The 21,439-nt window shown below is 41.0% G+C and overlaps 1 protein-coding gene across 1 annotated transcript; it reads right to left on the minus strand.

Annotated features, from left to right (window-relative positions):
* Positions 1–1,442: 1,442 nt before the first annotated feature.
* On the minus strand, positions 1,443–9,909 carry CCN3 (cellular communication network factor 3). Its single transcript, XM_004011765.5, has 5 exons — positions 9,740–9,909; positions 9,387–9,612; positions 7,845–8,099; positions 6,106–6,320; positions 1,443–2,964 (listed from the first exon to the last, which is right to left on the minus strand). Exons 1-5 carry the CDS (start codon positions 9,848–9,850, stop codon positions 2,704–2,706), a joined length of 1,068 nt encoding a protein of 355 aa, XP_004011814.4. The 5' UTR covers positions 9,851–9,909; the 3' UTR covers positions 1,443–2,703.
* Positions 9,910–21,439: the final 11,530 nt, after the last annotated feature.

Consider the following 21,439-nt stretch of genomic DNA (forward strand, 5'->3'; position numbering starts at 1 on the left):
AGCACAAGCTCTAGACATGTGGGCTTCAGTAGTTGCAGCACGTAGGCTCAGCAGTCGTGGGGCACAGGCTTAGTTGTTCTGTGGCATATGGAATCTTCCTGGACCAGGGATCAAACCCATGTCCCCTGCATTGGCAAGCAGATTCTTATCCAGTGTATCACCAGGGAAGTCCTTTCTAGTCTATTTTAAAAGGCAAACAGAAGCTAGCTAAAGTTATGGGTGGGAAGAAGGCTTGCAGCATGGGGAAGTGAAGTTAGGAATTAAGGAAACTTTAAAAAAAAATTATGAAAGAACCAGAGAACTAGTACATCAACCAGAAGCTTTAAAACACAGAGTTATATTAACTCTAGCCCTCATGCTGCCCAGATGAGAGCCCTGCTCACGACTGTGTTCTGCATCACCACTGGACACTGAGTAAAGGCAGGCTGATCAAGGTAATCCTGGCAGCAGGAGTCCCAGTGCTCATAGTAGCATTGGTGTATTAGCCAAGATACAGGAGCAACCTAAGTGCCCATCACCAGATGAATGGGTAAAGAAGATGAGGTATATATACACATACACACAAACAATATATGTATATATACACATACACACGCACAAAAGAGAATATTACTCATCCCTAAAAAGGAATGAAATCCTGCCATTTGTAACAATGTGGATGGACCTAGAGGGTATTATGCTAAGTGAAATAGACAGAGAAAGATGAGAAAGACACATACTATATGTTATCACATATATGGAAGCTGAAAAACAAAATGAATGAATATAATATAACACGAGAAAGACTCACAGATACAGAGAGCAAACTAGTGGTCACCAAAGGGGAGAGGGAAGGTGGGAGGGACAAGATAGGGGTAAGGGATTAGGAGGCCCAAACTACTATGTATAAAATAAACAAGATAAAAGGATACATTGTATAGCACAGGGGATGTAGCCAATATTTCATAACAGCTGTAAATGGAGTATAAACTATAAAAATATAGAATCACTATTTGTACACCTAAAACTAGTATAATGTTGTAAATCAGCTATACTTCTAATTTAAAAAAGAAGATACTCTTGGCAATTTAATTTGGCTAATTGAGAGAATGGGGGGTCTACTTTAACTAGATAAGGAAGACAGTAAGGTGAGTTTTGTTTGGTCCAACCACAAGTTCAATTTTTAATTTATGGAAGTATCTCGAAGGCTGTCCAGAAAAAAATATCAGGGTTCTAGATACCGGATTGAGTAAAAAGAGTGGAGACTATCTAAGGCCTTGGCAATAGAGATCACCAAATTAACAATGGTCTTTTGTTTTCCTTCTGATCAGAAATTTTAAGTTCATCTAAAAGTATCCATTTTGCTCTCAATAGATGCTCACTTGTTATCTGATTTAATTGGTAAATTTTAATTTAACTTATACTCTCAATAAATAACTCAGAAGCACAAAACTAGAGCAGAGTCACACTTTGATAATTTTTATTTAGAAATGTCCAACAGGTAGCGAAAGTAAAAAAGAATATTTTTAAAAATGTATAATTTATATCTATATAAATACTTTAAAGGAGAAAAGCTGAACACATAGGGTGACAATAGAAGAATGTATACATTTAAGTTTGCAGTCTATCTTATAGCCTGACAAGTTAGATAAACATATGTAGATGCATATATCTTGTTCATGAGTTTGCCTAACTAAGACCCAAGGATAAGTTTGGGGCATCTGTACAATAATTCTGAACCACCATGGAGTTTGTGGTATCTCGCTACTGCAGTCATGTCGATTTTGTTTTTCTTTTTCAAAATTCCACTACCAGCATATTTGAAAGTTATCAAAAGTTGTAATCAGGTGCTTTGGGCCTCAGTTTATTCATTGGTCAGGTAAGAGGGAACCCTGCTGATGTGTTCTGCTTCTTCTGAATTAAAAAATTAGTGATCCCCAGGAACCTCCAGACACATACAAATGTCTGAGGGCTGAGAGAGGCTGGTCATCTCTGTATAAGGGGTAATTTTCTGTTTAGCTTCTTTCTCTTTGGAAAGGAGTCAACTTGTCTGAAATGGAGCCAGTTTATGACAGCAGTGCACTTAATTAATAAGCTTCCATTTTCATAGATATAGCTTGTTTCCCATGTACACAGAAAACAGATTTCAAGTTGGAGAACTATATGTTTCATCAGATCTCAGAATTTAAAGTTGAGAGTTGAGTCACTGAAAAAGAGTGCTCCACAGAGAACCCTTAGGTCAATCCTCAATCTATGGTGAAATATTTATATGGCAATACTCTCAGTGTAACCTTGGACTTCACCATGTCATTCACTACAGTGACCTTTTCTTGAAATTTCACAAGTGTATAACAAAATAAGCACAATGTGATACTGTTTACACAGATGTGTATCTGATTTCTGAAATTTATAGAAGTTTTCACATGTAGTAAATGTGTAGTAAATGTGAGTAGTAAACATGTAAAAGAAAAAGTCATCCCTAAGTACTCTCCTGAGCTTACCTTGATTCCAGGTTTACAGTTAATCATTTCCTTCATGAAGAAAAAGACAGAAATAACTGACCTCGTATGACCACAGAAAATACATGAGACTCAGAGGAGGATAATAATTCTTCATAATTTTCCTTATATTCATTTGATGGTGGGTGGCTGCAGTTTGCCTCTGTAGGTGAGCTTCTCAAGGGACCTGTTACATCTTCCCTCTGCTGGTGTCTGGCTTTAAGTCTTAGAGGAAAGACGAGTTGCTGTGAGGACAGTTGTTGTGACAGGTACAGGTCCCGATGACCATCACTGGCTTCTTGAGGATCTGCCCTGGGGAGCACTGGAACTCCACCTGGATGGTTTTGGTGTTGTGGGGAGTGCAGCATCGGCCATCACTACAGATCCCACAGAACCTGGGCTTGTAGGTGTGCAGGCTTGTGCAGTTCTCAAACTGCAGGTGGATGGCTTTGAGTGACTTGATGCTACGGAGACACTTTTTTCCTTTCTAAGAAAGAAGAAAACGAGTGATGCATGAAATGGTCATCTTTCCTCTGAGGGACCCATCTAGGCATATGGAATAACTTGCTGGTTGCCTACCCAATATCTGTTGCTCTTTCTTCTTTGCTAACAGAATGTTAATTTTGTTCTAACAGTGTGCTCCACTACAAGTAATGCTTCCCCCAGAATATCTGGGAGCTTGTGACAAAGTTCTGGGCCATGATACATAAACCAAGAGATTCTGGGAAATTCTTTGCCCTTCAGACAGTACAATTCTTAACTGCTTCCTGTATTCGTCTGCATTCCTACCTAGAATGTGGATACCATGCCTAATTGTCTGTAATCATCTTTTGACGAAGTGACATAAGCATGAGGGTGAAAGCATATGCATGATAAAGAAAGTTTCTTTTTCAAGCCATCATAAGAAAACTAGCATTAGTTTTCATCCAATACATTCTTTAGGTGTTATAAAGAGAAATGGAATAAATATGGCATCACTGGAAGCCTATTAATGTTTCAAATTTTTTCAGACATTAACTCACTTAACTTTATTGGCAACATTCACTCATACAAGGAGCAATTATTCATGTAAAGAGCAATTGTCCAAGTTTTATAGATGAGTAAACGGAATCTCAGAAGGCTGAAGTGATCAGAAGACAACTAGTAACTGAATTTGTCTGACACAAAGCTCATTTTTTCTGCTGATATTACATTGTGACCTCAGGAAAGTCTAAGACAGTGGGATTTAAGGTTATTTTCCATGAAGGCATGGTAAGTAGGGAATTTATCCAACATTCCATTAGTATTTACTGATGAAGAACTCCAATACTGATGATGCAGTAAGACACTGATTATACGTTAATTTCCCATCTAGATTTCTTTGCCTAATTTGTCACAATTCTCCACTGCTTTTCACCTTTTTAGGCACAGTCCATAGATTGTGGAGTGATGAGACTTGGAATTCTCTAAAATCAGTAACTCTAAAGCTTTAAGAGTACATGAAAATGTACTAAACACACATTGCTAAAACACACATTGTTGGGTCTTAAACCCAGGGTTTTTATTCAGTAGATCTGATGTGGATCCTCATAATTTGAAATTCTAAAAAGTTCTTAGATGATGCTGCTGGTCTGGGGACCACACATACAGAGCACTGTTTCATATTTAAGAATCTTTCAGTGACAAGGAAGTAATGATTACTGGGCTAGCATTTCCCTAGATTCTGAGCACATTTCTAGATTTCTAATGAAATATATATATATATACTATAAATAAATGTCTTAAATATAATATCTCCTAATATTAAACTGGGTACAAGATTATATTTTCTATAAGAAAAAAATATAAATTCTGGAAAAATAAACTGTAGAAAAAGCAAAATGTTAAAGCCATGGCATGGAAAAGCCTTATGTAATAAAGTACTATATTCTTGACAATACTTAAAGGCTCTTGCTTTTTCTTTGTTGATATTTAATACTCAGTGTATATTTTTGCCAATATAAACCAAAAGGCAGAAGGTCTGCAACATTTGTGTGTGTGTGTGAGAGTAAGAGAGAGAGAGAGAGAGAGAGAGATGAAGGGACAGAAACAGAGGAAGGTGTTTCTAGGTGTTCTTTCTAAACTGGTAGAAGAAGCACAAAGTTAGAATGGATCTTAAAAAGTCAGAGAGTTAAGTAGCCATATAACAATGTAACCACTAGAGACTCTTATTTTACCAATAACAGAAATAAGGGTTAATATCAAGTAATGATATGTATATTAATACAGTAATCTATGCTTCCCAGGTGGCGCTAGTGGTAAAGAATCCGCCTGCAATGCAGGAGATGTAAGAGCCCCAGGGTTCAATCCCTGGGTAGGGAAGATTCCCTAGAGGAGGAAATGGCAACCCATTCCAGTATTCTTAGAGAATCCCATGGACAGAGGAACCCAGTGGGCAACAGTCCATGGGTCACAAAGAGTCAGACTCAGCTGAGCATCTGAGCGCCAAGGCAACAATCTACGCCCAGCACTTTGCAAATTCATGGAATTTAATCTTCATGACAACTCTGAGTAAGGAACTGTAGCTACTGTTAATGTCTCTGTTATGTAAGGGAAGGAACTGAGGCTTAAAGGTTAAGAAAATCACCCAAGTCCCACAGCTAGCTCATATGAGAAGCCAGGATTTAAAGTCAGGCTGTCTGGCTCCAGAGTTGGGCTCTTGAGCATGAGATGATATTGCCTCAGTTGAGAGTTATGTAAATCTTTCATTGCTAGGGACTGCTTTATTTTGGCTTTAGGTTTGTACAAGGGTCCATCAACTAGTTTGATTTGAGTATTGCATTTATCTGATCTTAGGTTCTGCTAACAAGGACTGTGATGTCATCAGGAACCAATCAGAGCTTCTGAACTGCATGCCTTCTGCTCAGCATTAACACACTGAGTTGATACCATTCCAGCAAAAAAGGAAAACAATGTGCTATTTTATTTGGCACATATCACCTCTTCCTGGAAAATGTACTGGTGGCACTAGGCTTTTTGAAAGACTGAAAATAATTCCCAGACACCCATTCATTTATTCATCCATAGTTGTTTATCAAGCACACAGTACGTTCCAGGTAGGATGTGGAGGACAGAGGGATTTGGAAGGCAGATGTGGTCCCTACTCTGCTGCTCCTTTCAGACTAAACCTAAAGGGTGAAGACAACTGGGCTTAGAAATGACCTTTCTAAAATCAAGCATGCTTGATCATTGAGTAACTGTGTTTTTCCAGGATGAAATGAGATTTGCCAGACTTTTCTCAACTGGGGACAGTATTGGAGTTGTCCAACCTCTCCCTCTTTTTTTTCTTTTTTTTTTTTTTTTTTGGCACCACGTGGCATGTAGATCTTAGTTCCCTGACCTGGGACTGAATCTGTGCCCCCTGTAATGGAAGCATGGAGTCTTAACCACATGGAGTCTTAACCACAGGACCACTGACCTCTCCCTCTTTACCTGCTGTGAGTTGCTTAGGATATTTCAATACATTAAAGAGAAAAAAAAAGGTAAACTCCTCTATCCTCTACTGGAAATGACTGCAGAGTCAACTAACATCACAGAGACTTGTTAAGGCACAGGGCCCAATGAGTAAGGCCACCTCCTCTGTCACGGGAGGCTTCCCCCAGGGTTGTACCTTGTCTGTTGGCTGCCTGTGCTCTTGGTCACAGGGCCGCACCATGCAGAGCCGGGTCTGCTTCACCATTTCACAGTGAGGATTCCTGTTGGTGACTCGGGTGGAAAAACCCATGCCACAGCTCTTGGAACATGCACTCCACTCTGTGGTCTGTTCGATGCAGTTGACACTGGAGTCCGAGACTGCAACTCCTAGAGTGGCTTCTGGCCTGTAGGCTATGGGATTTTGGAATAAAGACAGCACTATTGAGTGAAACGTGGGGATGGCAGAGTGGTCCTTTCAATCATTATTAGAAAAAGCATCTCATCCAATCAGGTACCTGCTCAACTCAGGGGCTTTCAGGGGACAGACCTGGAACTCTGTATTTATAAGCCCCAAACAGGTAGCACAATGCCTAGCACATAGTTGACCTTCAAGAAATCTTTGTAGAATGACTGTCCAATCTGTTCATGAGAACTTTAGGAGAATCTGTCTTTGAGAAGCTTAGTAGTTTTAAGAATATAGCACCGTATAGCATCAACAACCATTCCATAAACTGTAGAGAAATCACATGATTTCAACATGTGATTTTTGTCTAGAAAGATGATCAGTTAAAAATTGTAATTGGATGAGAAAGTACAACCAACCAACTCAAAATAGTGATGGAAGTAAAACTCTGCCTTAGGGAAGTGCAACTGGTTGTCTGGGTTGTGGGATACAGTCACTTTCAGACAGGTCAGTCTCAATACTTAATATGCTGGGCACATCTCCTCCCTTACATGGCAATTTTCCTATCTGTAAGGCATAGCTGATAATTCCTCACTTCAGAAAGACTGTAAAGTTCTGTGTCCTTCCAGTGTAAATAATCTGGCTGATTAATGGCTTTTAAAATATTCTCTACTGGATCTTGAATTTTTGCTTTTCTAAAAAAAAAAAAAAAAAAAAAAAAAAGGTCATTTCCTTTAAGAGCCAAAACAAAAGGAAAAGCAAACAAAGACCCTAAAGTGTCATTTGATCCTTCCTGCAGCATCTAGAAAGGTGGCATTTCTCTGTGACACTTGTCCAGGGATGGCATTCCTTAGGGGAGATAGTCTTGAGAGTGCATAGGTAGTTGACAGAATCTAGAAAAGAAAGAGCTATCACCAGGCCCTTTGCAAATGACCTAAAAGTCATTCCCCTTGAATTGATAGCCTTCCGCATTGGCTCATACAGTAAAAAAAATCTTCCTGCAATGTGGGAAACCTGGGTTCAATTCCTGGGTCGAGAAAATCCCCTTGGGAAGGGAATGGCTAACCGCTCCCATGAGCCTGGAGAGCTATAGTCCATGGGGCTGCAAAGAGTTGGACATGACTGAGTGACTCACATAAATTGACTCTTGCCATAAATATAGAAGCTATATCAATTGTGTGTTTTGCATAAAGTTGCTAAAACATACCTTTGCAATGTTAATAAGGGTCAAGTGAGACAGACTAAAATATAAATAGTAGTCATGTAATAAGATTACAAAAATCACTCCTATGACTCAAAAGAACCACTGAACATGACTCTTCTTCAGGAGAGGCTGTGTGCATACTTCCATAACTTGGCTGGGATTCCCACACGTGCTATGTCTAATCTCCATGGGCCAGCTGGACTCCAAGAATGAATGGCCAGAAACTGAAGCTGGTTTCTCACTGCAAATCCCAAAGAGCACACGTCCTTCCTGCCTGCATGTCCTCCCGTGCTGGGACTGTTAAATTCAGCTATGTTGAGTTTCTCACCTGGAAGGGTCTGGAGGCCCCCTAATGTCCCCGTCTCTTTGGTGTCACAGATCCACTTTTCACAGCACTCCCCTGGCACTTTAACTTTTCTGGGAGCTGGGCAGTCGGGCTGGGGCAGTAGCAAGTCCTCTTCACAGCGGGGCACACAGCCAACCTGTCCATCTTGGCAGGCGCACTGGTATTTGCAACTTGGCTGGAAGGTCTCCCCACTCTGGTAGATGACTCCATCGAACACACAGTTGTCTCCTTCTACCGCTAGAATCATGGGGAAGAAGAGCAGAGAGGGAAGGGGCTTCCCTGGTGGCTCAGACAGTAAAACACCTGCCTGCAATGCAGGAGATCTGAGTTCGATCCCTGGGTCGGGAAGGTCCCCTGGAGAAGGAAATGGCTACCCCACTCAGTACTATTGCCTGGGAAATCCCATGGACAGAGGAGCTTGGCTTGCTACAGTGATTATTAATGGCGTGGTGAAGAGTCTTGGGGAAGAAGAGCAGAGAGGGAAGGGGAGAGAAAAACAAAACAAAACAAAACAAAACAGGATGCACTGGAGAAGCTATAGAAGATGCACAGCACATGTTCCAAACCCCAATTCATTCTTTCTCTAGTTGAAGGCATCTGGTTGCTGATCTGTCACCAGTAGAGAGATGTCCTCATGGAGCTTCCCAGAAGAAGAAAAGACACTCAAGACCACCCAGTCCTGCCACTCATGTTACGGATGAAGGAAGAGGGGCCAGACTGTGAAGTGACACTCCCAAGGTCACACAGCTTTTGCTCCCAATGAAAAGGTCGTTTTGCAAGAACCTCCTTAGATTCTCCTATTCCAGGAGCTCAGAATTTAAAAGAAAAACAGAGCTCTTCAGTCTCCAAACAGGTTAACTGGGCAAACTGGGAAGGGCTTCAGATTCTTTGGCATCCCAGCGCAATAAATCATCGCTAGTTTAGAAAAGAAGCTAAAAGACTATCCCAAGCCCCCTCATCCAGGGAGGTGGGGACAGCCTCCAGCTAAATGGTACACCAGGTGGGAAACCGACTGGTTGAGTTTCACCAGCTTGATTTTACTCACAACTCATACAGGGGTTCCATAGGTCCCAGGAGAGTAGGGGCTGCTTTGGCTCAAATGGGACAATTACAGGTGTGAAAACAAACCTGAATGGCCACAGTTGGGGGAACTCTGAGCCTGTGAGCAAGCCCAAGTTTCCATCACCCCCCAAGCATCCCCTGGAAACGTGGATAGGAAATGACTTCACTGGCCCTTAACTCTGCTCTGCTCCCAGTCTACTTGGATTCTTCTCTAGGGAGGCAAGTGACCAACGCTTCTCACCTCCACGGGAGGGCAGGTTTCCTTCCAGCTTCTGGCTCTCCTCCAAACCCCACGCGACCCCAGACCATCCCTGGCACAGGCGCTCCATAAAAATCAACTAGGGCATCATTACGAGTATTTGCGCACCACCCTCTGGGAACAAAGGGAAGAGGAGAGGAAAGAGGGGACAGCTCCGCTATTGAGAGACAGGAGATCAGGTGGCGGGGTGGGGGCAGGTTTACCCATGCAGATGCCAGTCTGGGCGCTGGGGTCCGCTCTGCGGTCGCAGAAGAGGCCGCGGCTCTCCTCGCACGGCAACAGCACCGAACAAGTCTCGCCGCGCTGCCGCGCGCACACGAGGCAGCAAGAGCAGTCGTCCAGCACCGCTCTCACCCCAGGGGCGCAGGTCGGAGGCTCTGGGGGGCACGCGGCTGGGCACGAGGAGGGGCAACGCTCAGCCGCAGCGACCTGAGGGCGGGAAACACCAGAAGGAGAAACTTCTCATCAGGGATGCTGGAAAGCCGAGCGAGCCAGAGACCGAGCAGGGGCTTTGCTCAGAAAGTAACCAGAGGCACCTGGTGAGTGCGCCACTCACCTGTCCCAGGAGACGGAGGAGCAGGAAAGCCAGGCAGAGGCACTGCTTGGGCAGACCGAGACTCGGGCTCTGCGCACCCTGCATGTTCAGGCTTTCCCCTGTCGCTCTCATAGGCCTTTTCCAGGTCGGAGATTGGCTCTGCTCGCCCCGCTCCAGGTCGGGCTCGCCCCGGGCCAGCGCCACAGCGCAGGTTTTATAGCGCGCTCCTGGGACGCGCACAAGCCGGTTGGCTGCAGCTCAGGCAGGAGGCGGGGGGACCGGCGGGGTGGGGAATGGAACGAACCCCGGGGTTGCCATAGCAATTGGCTGTGGGTGCCGCTCTCCTTTGGGCGCGGCCCTGGGGCCTGCGTGTGCCTGTGTGTGGCGACTGGCTTTTCCCAGAGCTCCGGGCGGGGCTGGGTGGAGGACCGGGGCCAGGACCCAGAGCTCGCCGAGCGCGTGGGAAGGAAACGCCCGTTTCCTCCTGGAAGCGGCTGCGCCTTCCCCCAGGACTAAGACACCGCCACTCCCCATCACGCTTCTCCGCCTGGCCGTTCCCAGCCGGGTTGCAAACGTGGGGCTCCCCTAAAGGGTGTCTGATGTTTGCGACCATCTGTGGGGGGTTGGCGAGAGGCCCAGGAGTTTAGTCATAAAGGAAGCACATGCAGGTTTGTCACTGTTTAGGGCACGCTCGCTCTGAGTGTGGAGAGCTGGGGAGTGGGGGAGGGAGGAAGGGAAACAGAGAAGGGAGAAAGTAGTTGGGGGCTGGGGGTAGAAAGTAGAAGTCTTAAAGTTAGGATGGGGGGATGCTATTGGCCAAAAAGCAAAGTTTTTGTTGTTTTTTTAAATTTTTATTTATTTGGCTGTAACAGATCTTAGGTGCAGCTTGGGGTATCTTACATTGTGGCATGTGGGATCTAGTTCCCGGGGACCAGGGTTCAAAGCCCCGGCCCCAGAGAGTTAGTCACCGGACCACTATGGAAGTCCCAAGGTAGAGTTCTTTTGACTCTAATCATTTCAAGCCCTGCTGATTCTTAAATCCCCATATCTGCAGGTTTGGTAGAAATACAAGTAAAACATAATGGAATGAAAATATGAGAGCCTGAGGTACATAAAAAAAGTCCTTTCTTGTAGAGAAAAACACCTTCAAACACCTGTGGTATGATGCCTCCCATGAAAGGGCACCTGTCAGAATGTAAGAGCCTCTGAGGGTGTTTAAGATGGCTTGAGCTCAGGCCCTGTCAAAACCTCAGCAAATTAAGGAAGGACTGGGAAGGTACCTCCTTTCCCGAGCTGGCATTCCAGCACATCAAATCCTTCTTCCACCTGGCACCTACTTTCAAAAAATTCAAAAAATGACTGCTGGTAAACTCTTGTCATCTCTCATGAGAAAGAACAGTTTGCTCCGGAGGTGGCAGTGCTGGACGGCTTTCAAAAAAATCTCTGTCCTGTATTTCAGCTTTGCTGCTGCCTCTGGGATCACTGTGTCCACCTCCCTTGGGGCAGCCCTGTTGGAAAGCCACTTTTCAGGAAAATTATACTGGCTTGTGATGGAACTTTAGGCTTTGAAAGGAAGCAAATTTCCTCCACATCATCCATCTCCAGCATGAAGGAAATCAAAGGGAGCTTGTGTAAGGGGCCAGGTCTGCCCCTGCCACACCTATCTCCCAGGATGAAACCATCCCCAGCCCCTTGAGAGTAATTCTCTGGACAGCTTAAGACTGCTATTACCTACTACTGAGCCTCCATGAATTTCGCTTTCTTTGAGGAAATGCAGACTGATTAGGAAAGCTTGGTGAGAGGCTGCACCGTTAATTTGTGACACGTCGGGAACACTCAGTACACTCTTCAAGTTGATGGGCCTCATGAGTCATCTGGCATAGCGATGCTTCCGCATGGCTGTACATCACAATTAACCAGGGTGTATTTTGAAAGATGTATATTTTTGTTTATAATGATTTTTAAAAATTGAAGTATAGTCAGTTTACAATGTTGTGATAGCGTCAAGCGTACAACAAAGTGATTCAGCCATATGTATGTATATATTTATATGTATTTATATATACATTATATTTATATATGTGTGTGTATGTATATATACTATCTTTCATATTCTTTTCCCTTATAGGTTATCACAAGATTTTAAGTATAGTTTCTTGTGTTACACAGTAGGTCTTTGTTGTTTATCTGTTTTATACGTAGTACTGTATACATGTTAATCCTAGCCTCCTAATTTATCCATCCCCCACCCCCTTTCCTCTTTGGTAACTGTAAGCTTGTTTTCTGTGTCTGTGAGTCTCTGCTTTGCATATACATACATTCGTGTCATTTTTTTTTCTTTTAGCGTCCACACTTAAACAATATCATATGACACCTGTCTTTTGTTGTCTGCTTGCTTCACTTAATACAATGATCTCTAGGTCCATCCATGTTGCTACACATGGTGTGATTTCATTATTTTTATGGCTGAGTAATATTCCATTGTATATGAAAAATATAGATTCTTGGACCCCACCCTCAACCCACTCAAGTTGGATTTTCTGGTGAAAGCTCTTGGTAGACAGCATTTCAATGTATTGAATACTTGGAGATGGGAACTGGCTTTGGGAAAACTTGATATGGAACAAGTAGGAGTACAACTAACCAGGAGGCAGGAATACTGGCTAAATTTTCAACGCATGAATTGACAGAACAAGGAGAAATTGGCAGCGCTAAGATTGGGCTGACTCTTCTTGGAAAGGGGGAGGTTGAGAAGAGAAATGTAAGACAAGGAAGATGTCAAGTCATTGCTAATGTGTGCTACAGTTCACGTCTCTTGATTGCTGCAGGTGATAAAAACCAAACGAGCTAGTTTCAGAAAGACAAATTTATGAGGCAGAGCCTGTGATATTTCACATAAAAAATGACATGGAAACGGTGCTGCTAAACCTCAGAGACAACTAAGATCAGGGCCTCGAAGCTATGAGGACTCCATCCTTCTATCTAAATTTTCCTTCTTTTTGTGTCAGCTTTTCAGTCTGTCCCACCACGGACCAGCTTCTAACATTTAAGGAAAGTGTCACCCTTAAGTTCTCCCTAATTGCTTACATTATGACCCTATCACCAGAGAAGGAATGTCCAGTCTATAATCTCCTAGATACAGACATAGATGCAGGAGACAGATGCTCCTGCTTAAGGACCTCTGCATGAAAACAACTGGCAATTGAAAGCGGATCCATCTGATGACAACAGGTCAGGTCCTCTATGGCCACCTTCAGAATAATGTCTCTGGACTCCTCCTTGCTGGGGGAGATTTCATCGTCTCTGAAGGCCCTGCATCTCTTGCTTTTCTCTTACATCTCTTAACTTATCAAATAATAATGATGTGCCTGTTTCTGAAGCTATCTCCTTCTCCTGCCTGGGAGCCTTTGAGGATAAGGAAAAGGTCATATTCTCCAAAATATCCCCAGCGTCTACTTCAGGGACAGGTACATGATCAGTTGGCTTAGGACCTTTTGAGACACTGCTAGCCTCACTTAAAGTTTTGTCTTTTGTCAGTGTTTTGCATATGAGGAGGTAAGAAAGAGGTGGAGGCCATTTGTTTCTTGGCAGCAGTAGAGGCTGTGTTGGTCTTATCAATCATCACCCATCTGCCCCTGACATGCACTTTTTCTTAGTCTTTCTGGGCACTCAGAGTCTAAAGGATGGCACACAGGCAGGTGATCCCTTGTTTGAAATAAACCATGTGTCAGCTGAGTTGTCTGGGGAAGTTAAAGTGAAAGTGTGAGTTGCTCAGTCGTGTCTGATTCTTTGTGACACCATGGGCTTTAGCCCAGGCTCCTCTGTCCATGGAGTTCTCCAGGCAAGAATACTAGAGTAGGTTGCCATTTCCTTCTCCAGGGGATCTGCCTGACCCAGGGATGGAACCTGGGTCTCCTGCATTGCAGACAGGTTCTTTACCATGTGATCCACCAGGGAAGCCCCTGGGGAAGTTAGGAGAAACTGTAATAGACACTTCCCATAAATCTTGGCAGCCAACCAAGATGGCAACTCCACTGGGTTAGAAGGTACAAGTACTGTGTTTATTTCACTTTTCCTCTTTCATTTCTTTCTCTTCTCCCTTTCCCTTATCCCAGATGTGGCACCAGAGACTCATGTCTCCTTCTCTGTTAATGGATTTTTATTTTTATGGCTTATCAGTCAGTGCTCCTATATTTAGAGAATACATATAGAGAACTTCCTACATTTTATAAAGGCTTACATTGTTGTTGTTTTATCGTTTCCATTATGATAAAAGATGTAAAATATATTGGCACTGGTTTCTGTACCAGGCAAGAGAAATCTAAAGCACAGAATCCCATATTAAAAATGAAACCAATAAAAAGCTGGGACTGTTGTCACCCACAGCACAGCTCCATCTCTCCCCTTTCCTCAGTGATCACGTTCTCTGTAAGCTCACAGACATTCGCTGTGTTAAGTGAACAGTTAAACCCACCCACATGATACTTAGGTCCCATATTGTGCCTCATAAGTCAGCCTCACAGCTCGTTAAAAATTTTGTTGCTCTTTTCTGAATTTGTTTCATAGGTCCCTTTTCTGGGGCCTTGGGGACTTGGTAGAACACAAGGTAATTCCGAGTATATGTTAGGCAAGCCAGCCCTACATGGTGTTCAATTATATGGCTAATTTCAGCCACACCCTCTTGTTTTTCTGCCAACTCTCTTGACTTCTTGCTTTTTCAGAAACAATGAGGGGCAGAGAAGGAACAGTGATGAGAGGCAAAATATTAAATATATGATGTTTAGTGTTATCCCCTTTGGAAACATCTTATTGCCCACATTTTTAAACTTTATTTTTAGTGCATTTATTATTTAAAAAATCCAAATCTAAAGGTTTTTAAAAAAAAGTCATACTAGAAATTACAGAGGAATTTGAGAAATAAGTTTCTTTCTCACACTGCTAAATGACCTCCTTCTAGGGAAATGAGCTTTCGGGGAATCAAATAATTATTTTAAGTGTCTTGAACTGGAGTGGAGTCTATCAAGTCTGCTGATGTGCATACCATTCCCAGCCCACCGGTACCAATAGCACCCTTCCCTGCCCTCAGCTGAAGAAAGTGGCCACCAGCCATCCTTTCCGTGTGACGTCTGTATGGCTTGTGACAGTTGGCTAGACTGAAAACCATTCTGCTTCATGGACTGGAGTCCTTTAGACCAGAAACTGGTGTCAGAAACAAAGGCATATACATATGGCGAGGGTGTTAGCCACGCGTCAGGGGTGCTCCCAATGGGTAATGGTGGGTCTAGCCCACAAATGCCCGTGGTCAAGTGAACAAGGAGAAGGGAGGTAGTATCGCCTGAATACAGTCAAAGTCTTGAATAACTTTTAATTATTGTTCCTGGAGAAAGGAAAAATTAGATTCTTTTTCGGGTGAGTCTCTATTCCAAATGCTATCTCAGAGTATTTTAAAAAACTCATGCAGCCTCTCCCACCAATCTCTGAAATCTCAGCAACAAAACACAGACTTATAGGAGAGACATGGCCATAAAACAGTGTTGTGTTTGATGGTGTGACTGTTCATGTTGTCCAATTCATGAAATGATAATTATTTTATTTTTCATGACATGAATCAAAGATAAATAGATGTTTTGTTTTTTCAAGAACATGATAACCTAGTAGGAAAATGAAGTAAAAAAATAACTGCTGCGTAAGGCAGAATGTGATAATTCCTGTAAATAAACAAAGGCAAACTAACATAGGAACATAAAGGAAGATGAAATTAGTTTATTCGCTCTGAGAGCAGGAGTGTAGTGCAGACTGGAAAGGGATTGTTGCAAAAATTATAATCCCTTTTTCATTGTTTGTATTTTGACTAAACACTGAATAATAAATGACATTAAGCTGAATAAAGCATGGATGAAATTTGGAAATCTGGAGATGTGGGCTGAACAAAGACAATTGAACAAAGGCATAAAGATGGGAAAATTCAGGACTTGTTCAGGAAATGAAGAATGATTTATCTGAAACAGAGGAAGGTCATGGAAATGACTTTGGAAAAGTGGACCACAGCTGCCAACTCTTGGAAGAATATAAATGCCAAATTCTCAGGTTTAATTAAAAAAATCTATCTATCATCTATCTTTCATTCTCTACTTATCAGCAAGGAGTTGCAAAGCAGAGCTATGTTTAGGAACATTATCCTTTAAAAGTTTGTTTGTTTATAGGAGGAGATGACCAGAGGTAAGTACTGCAGTTTAGACATTGTTGCAGCAGTTCAACAAGAGACAATGAGGACTTGAACTTGCAGAATGGCAATGGGACTGGAAAGAGCAGTTTGGAGGGAAGCGATGTTTGCCTTCAGTGGAGCTCTGACTGGCTGCAGAAACCAGGTTTTGACCTTAGATAACTAAGTAGCTTGTGATAGCATTTTATTTTATTTTATTTTATTATTTTTTTGATTTTATATATATATATTTTTTTCTTTTTTTTTTAATTTTAAAATCTTTAATTCTTACTGAAGCCAAATAACTTCTGTGATGAAACATCTCTACCGATAGACTACTTGGGTTCAGATCCTTAGATCTTAGACTGCCTGGCCAGTCTGTGCTTCCCGGCCTTTCTCTGTTTGTAAGATAGGAATGACAATAATTGTTCTCTTTTCCTAGGATTGTTATTAAGCTAAATAATATGATACACAGAAAGCCCTGGAGCCATTTCAACAGGGTTCTGTGAGAGAATTAATCCCTAACACACCAAGGCTTCCGTTTCAATGAAATAACTTCCCTTTTCTGCAGCTTGAATGGTACTAACATGTAACAGGTGGCTCAGTGGTAAAAGAATCTGCCTGCCAAACAGGAGATGTGAGTTTGATCCCTAATAGCAATCCACTCCAGTATTCTTGCCTGGGAAATTCCATGGACAGAGGAGCTTCATGGGTTACAATCCATGATATCACATAGAGTAGGATATGACTGAAGTGACTAAACAGCAAAAACAGCATGTGATACACAAGGGTGGCTTATTATAAGATTTGAATTTGGATTAGATGATGTTGAGGACAGTTCAAAGAAATTGTGTTCTGTTTTGGGTTGGGCAATTACAGGATGTGGAGGCAATTCCTTGATTGGTTATCTTATTGATAATCTTTATGGCAGAGGCAGGGTGAACAAAGAACAAAAAGAATTGTTTTTGCAGGAGAAATGATAGCTGTTCATGTTAGCTGGGTCGGGGGAAGCTCCATCATTTGGGGGGCTATACATTGTCTTTGTTTTTATTTCCACCCCACATGATCTCTTGTCATGGAGAATCCTCATCAGATGCTGATATTCTGTGAAATCCACAGTAGAGGAAACTCACCACTTAGTTGGTAGCAATAGTTACCAGTAGTCAGGGGTGGTTTTTATTTTTTTTCCTTATTGCATCCTGTGAATAGCTTTGATTTTTTTCTTTGAGATTAATAGAGCAAGGATTTGTATAATTTATGATTTTGGATATAAATTTCCAATTTGCTTTCTGGGGATGCATCCTTTGGCTCTTCTGTTAGCAGTGTATGAAAGTGGGATAAATGTTGGGTGATTTCCAGAAAGTCAGTACATTGAGTGGTCGGGGTGATTCGTTAGACAGGGATGCAAACCCTTAGTGCTTTTAGTGGTTCCACCTACTTTGTTCTCTTTCACTAGGTTTTACAGCTGAGTTTGCTGATCACATGGGGAAGGATCATTCGCAGTCTTCCCTTCCCATGTACTCTTCCTTTCCTCCTCCTGTAGCAGAACTCTCCTTTTTGTTGATTGAGATCACTCATTCCAGCCAACTCTGGGACTCACTTGTATTCTTGTTACCCAGTCCTGGCCATTTTGTTCTCCTCATGTCACTACTTATGAATTGCTATAGTTCCTTCCTTCAAGTCATCTTTACCCAGGTTAAAAACACAACAAGATATCACTAATGAAATATCCTCTCTTTCATTGTCTTTTAGGACTCTCTAGTGTGAAGCTCAGCTTTAGGAAGAATTGCTTCTTACTGCTACTAGCTTGTGTGTATCAGGTCATCTATAACAAACCAGAACGTTGACTGTCAAATATTTTTGACCATGACACTTGGTAAGATATAATGAAATTTTACATTATAAACAAAAATGCATAAATGCATGTTCATATATACAACATACACACATAAAAGTATATATATATATATATTTATACTGTATAATTGGAACAAAAGTTTTATAAAATACATGTCTTTATTGCATGCCTTGTGTTCAGATTTTTGCTGTTTAGCCTCTTTTTTATTGAAAAAAAAAAGTCCATTATGATCCCCTAAATTAATGATTTAGCTTCTTAGTGATAGAATGTGACCCATTGGTTATAGGTTAGTGAGTGATAACATATAATAAGCCCATTCACTCATGTTATCTCTATCTTAGAATTTCTTCCTTTTTCTTATATATACCGAGAAATTTCAACTTGTTTGGTACAGCCCAGTCCTGAGTCCAAGTATTCATTATTCAGCCCCAGATGCCAAAGTGAGAGGATTAAATTCAGAATCTCTAAATCAATTCAGCCATAACCATAAATTCAGCCTGATCTAAAAATGATATTTTCTTTCTCCTTAATTGAATATCATCAATCCTTATTCTCATAAATATGTTCTCACATTTCCCCCAAAGTTTGGCAGTTATTCTACTAATTATTCTCCTTCTTCTACATTTGACTTCTTCTGAGGAATGGGGGGCAAGTCCCATTATCCAAGAGGAGAACTGGGTACCCTGGGCAAGGATAGAATCTCAGCTGAAATAGGAGGCTTGCCTTTAGGTAAAAGAGAAAACATCTTTATTAAACCAGGAAGGAGCATTTCTTTCAGTTGCTAAGGTGTTTTTAGAGGCGTCTGTAGCTCCTAAGCGGAGAAGGCAATGACACCCTACTCCAGTACTCTTGCCTGGGAAATCACACGAACGGAGGAGCCTCGTAGGCTACAGTCCGTGGGGTCGCTAAGAGTCGGACATGACTGAGCGACTTCCCTTTCACTTTTCACTTTCATGCATTGGAGAAGGAAATGGCAACCCACTCCAGTGTTCTTGCCTGGAGAATCCCAGGGATGGGGGAGCCTGGTGGGCTTCCGTCTATGGGGTCGCACAGAGTCGGACACGACTGACGCGACTTAGCAGCAGCAGTAGCTCCTAAGGGCTTCCCAGATGGTGCAACCGTAAAGAATCTGCTTGTTAATGCAGGAGACACAAGAGACATGAGTTTGAGCCCTGGGTCGGGAAGATCCCCTGGAGAAGGAAATGGCCACCCACTGCAGTATTCGTGCCTGGAGAATCCCATGGACAGAGGAGCCTGGCGGTCTACAGTCCATGGGGTTGTATCTGGGTCTTTCCATTTCCAGTTCTGCTTATTTAGGTTATCTGTTTCTTCTTCTTCAGTGAGTTTCGGTAATTTGTTTCTTTCAAGGAACTTTTCCATTTCCTATAAGTTGTTGCATTTGTGGGCGCAAAATTGCTCATAATATTCCCCTACTGTCCTTTTAACTTCTCCAGGATCTGTAACGTCTCCTCTTTCATTTCTGCTGTAGTTAATTTCTTGCTTCTTTGTTCATTGATCGTTCTGGCTAGAAGTCTATCAATTTTATTGATGTTTTCAAAAAACTAGCTTTGATCATTTTCTTTTCTTTTGTTCTGTTTTCAATTTTATTGATTTCTGTTCTTTATTATTTTTTTCTGTCTGCTTGCTTTGGGTTTAACTTGGTCTTCAATTTCTAGTTTCTTAAGGTGGAAGCTTAAATATTTTGAGAACTTTTTGTTTTAATGCTGTGTATTTTCCCCTAAGCCCTGGTTTAGCTGAATCCCACACATTTGGGTATATTGTGTTTTCATTTTTATCCAATTCAAAATATTTTCTACTTTTGTGTGTGTGACTCCTGTTTTGATCTCTGAGTTATTTAGAAGTATGCTACTTAATTTTGAAGTGTTTGGGAGTTTTTCAGATGGCTCTCAGTTATTTATTTGTAGTTTAATTCTGTTTTGGTCACAGCACATGCTTGATTTATCATTTCAATTCTTTCAAAATTAATAAGGTTTGACTTTTATGCCTCAAAATATGAGCTATTATGGTGAATGTTTTGTGTGCACTTGAAAAAGCTGTTTACTCATTTTAAAAATGGAAATAATTATTGAATTGCCTCAAGGGATTTTTGTGAGGATTAAATGAGGTAATACTTATAAGTGTTCAGGAGAGTCTGGCTTGTGGGAAGTACTAAAAAAAAATGTTAACTAATTTTATTGTTGTAGTTGTTTTCTTCACCCTAGAACACAATATTTTTTAAAAATCCCTTTTGTAAAGTTAACATTTTCTCCATATAAATACTGCTTTTGGCTTGTGAAACTCATCCAGAGTATTTTGTTGTGGTTACTGTTTTGACAGTATTGTCTAAGACATTGTTTGTTATGTATTTGACATATGACTGTTTCACTAAAATTTATCATTAGTTCTAATTTTTTTCACACATCTAATTATCTTGCGGTTTTAGTCAAACAATTTTTTACTAGTTACAAACATTAGTAATTTATATCTGATTTTTTTGGACATCTTCTCATTTCTGTTTATTTTTGCATTGCTCCAGACTTCCAAAATAATGTTAATTGTTGGGATAGTAGGAGATGTCCTTGTTTCCTTCTTAACTTTCATGGTAATTTCTCTAGCATTTTACCAATAAGGGTCCTGTTAATTACTCTATCAAAGAAAACTTTTTAAAGCCAGTAATGTTTATTTGGTTTTACTGAATACATTTTAACATTTTATTGTATAGGATTTTTACTGAATTATGTATATTACATCTTAAATATGAATTGATTTCTAAATATGAAATCATCCTGTGTTTTCAGAAAAGGCCGAGTTGGTTATGGTGTAAGCTGATAAATTGATTTGTTGGTTTTTATTTATAATTTGTGTGTTCATATTTATAAGTAAAATATATTTATAGTTTTCTCTTTTTAACCTTTGTTAGAATATGATGTTAATTGACAATAACTAATTAGGAAGCTCTCCTGTTTTCACTTGTATTGGAAGTGTTTATTTTGCTTGTGGATCATTTGTTTCTCCAAAGTTTAAAGCAAGTCACTTTATTTTTGTAACTGTTTCATAGAATTTGAGAAAGTTTATTTTCCATGGTTATAATGTTGTGTATGTGTTCTGTTTGCTGTTTAGTCACCAAGTCACGTCTAACTCTTTCGCCACTCCATGGACTGTAGCCTGCAGGGCTCCTCTGTCCATGGGATTTCCCAGGCAAGAATACTGGAGTGGGTCACCATTTTCTTCCTAGAGGAATCTTTCCAACCCAGGGATCGAATCCATGTCTTCTGATCAAACACAAGTCTCCTGCATTGCAGGCAGATTCTTTATGCCTGAGCCACCAGGGAAGTCCTGTATATATGCACATGCATTTAATTAATATTATTAACATGATGATATTATACTTATTAAACTTTTTTAGAGCATACATTTTTCACATACTTAATTTATGACAAATAATTATGTTGATATCTTTTATGAAATTTGTTTATTTGAATTTGTTGTGTATTTATGACATTTTAGTATATTAAAAGTATAAAGTATTCTCATAATAAATTATAAATTTATATATATATTCTATATAAAATATCTCCTATTATATCTTTAAATAATTTTCCCTTGGATTCTGCTTTGTCTAATACAGATATTTCAATTCTTTTTCTTCTTGTTTTTAATG

This window comes from Ovis aries, chromosome 9 (genome assembly GCF_016772045.2).
Source record: "Ovis aries strain OAR_USU_Benz2616 breed Rambouillet chromosome 9, ARS-UI_Ramb_v3.0, whole genome shotgun sequence".
NCBI classification, from domain to species: domain Eukaryota; kingdom Metazoa; phylum Chordata; class Mammalia; order Artiodactyla; family Bovidae; genus Ovis; species Ovis aries.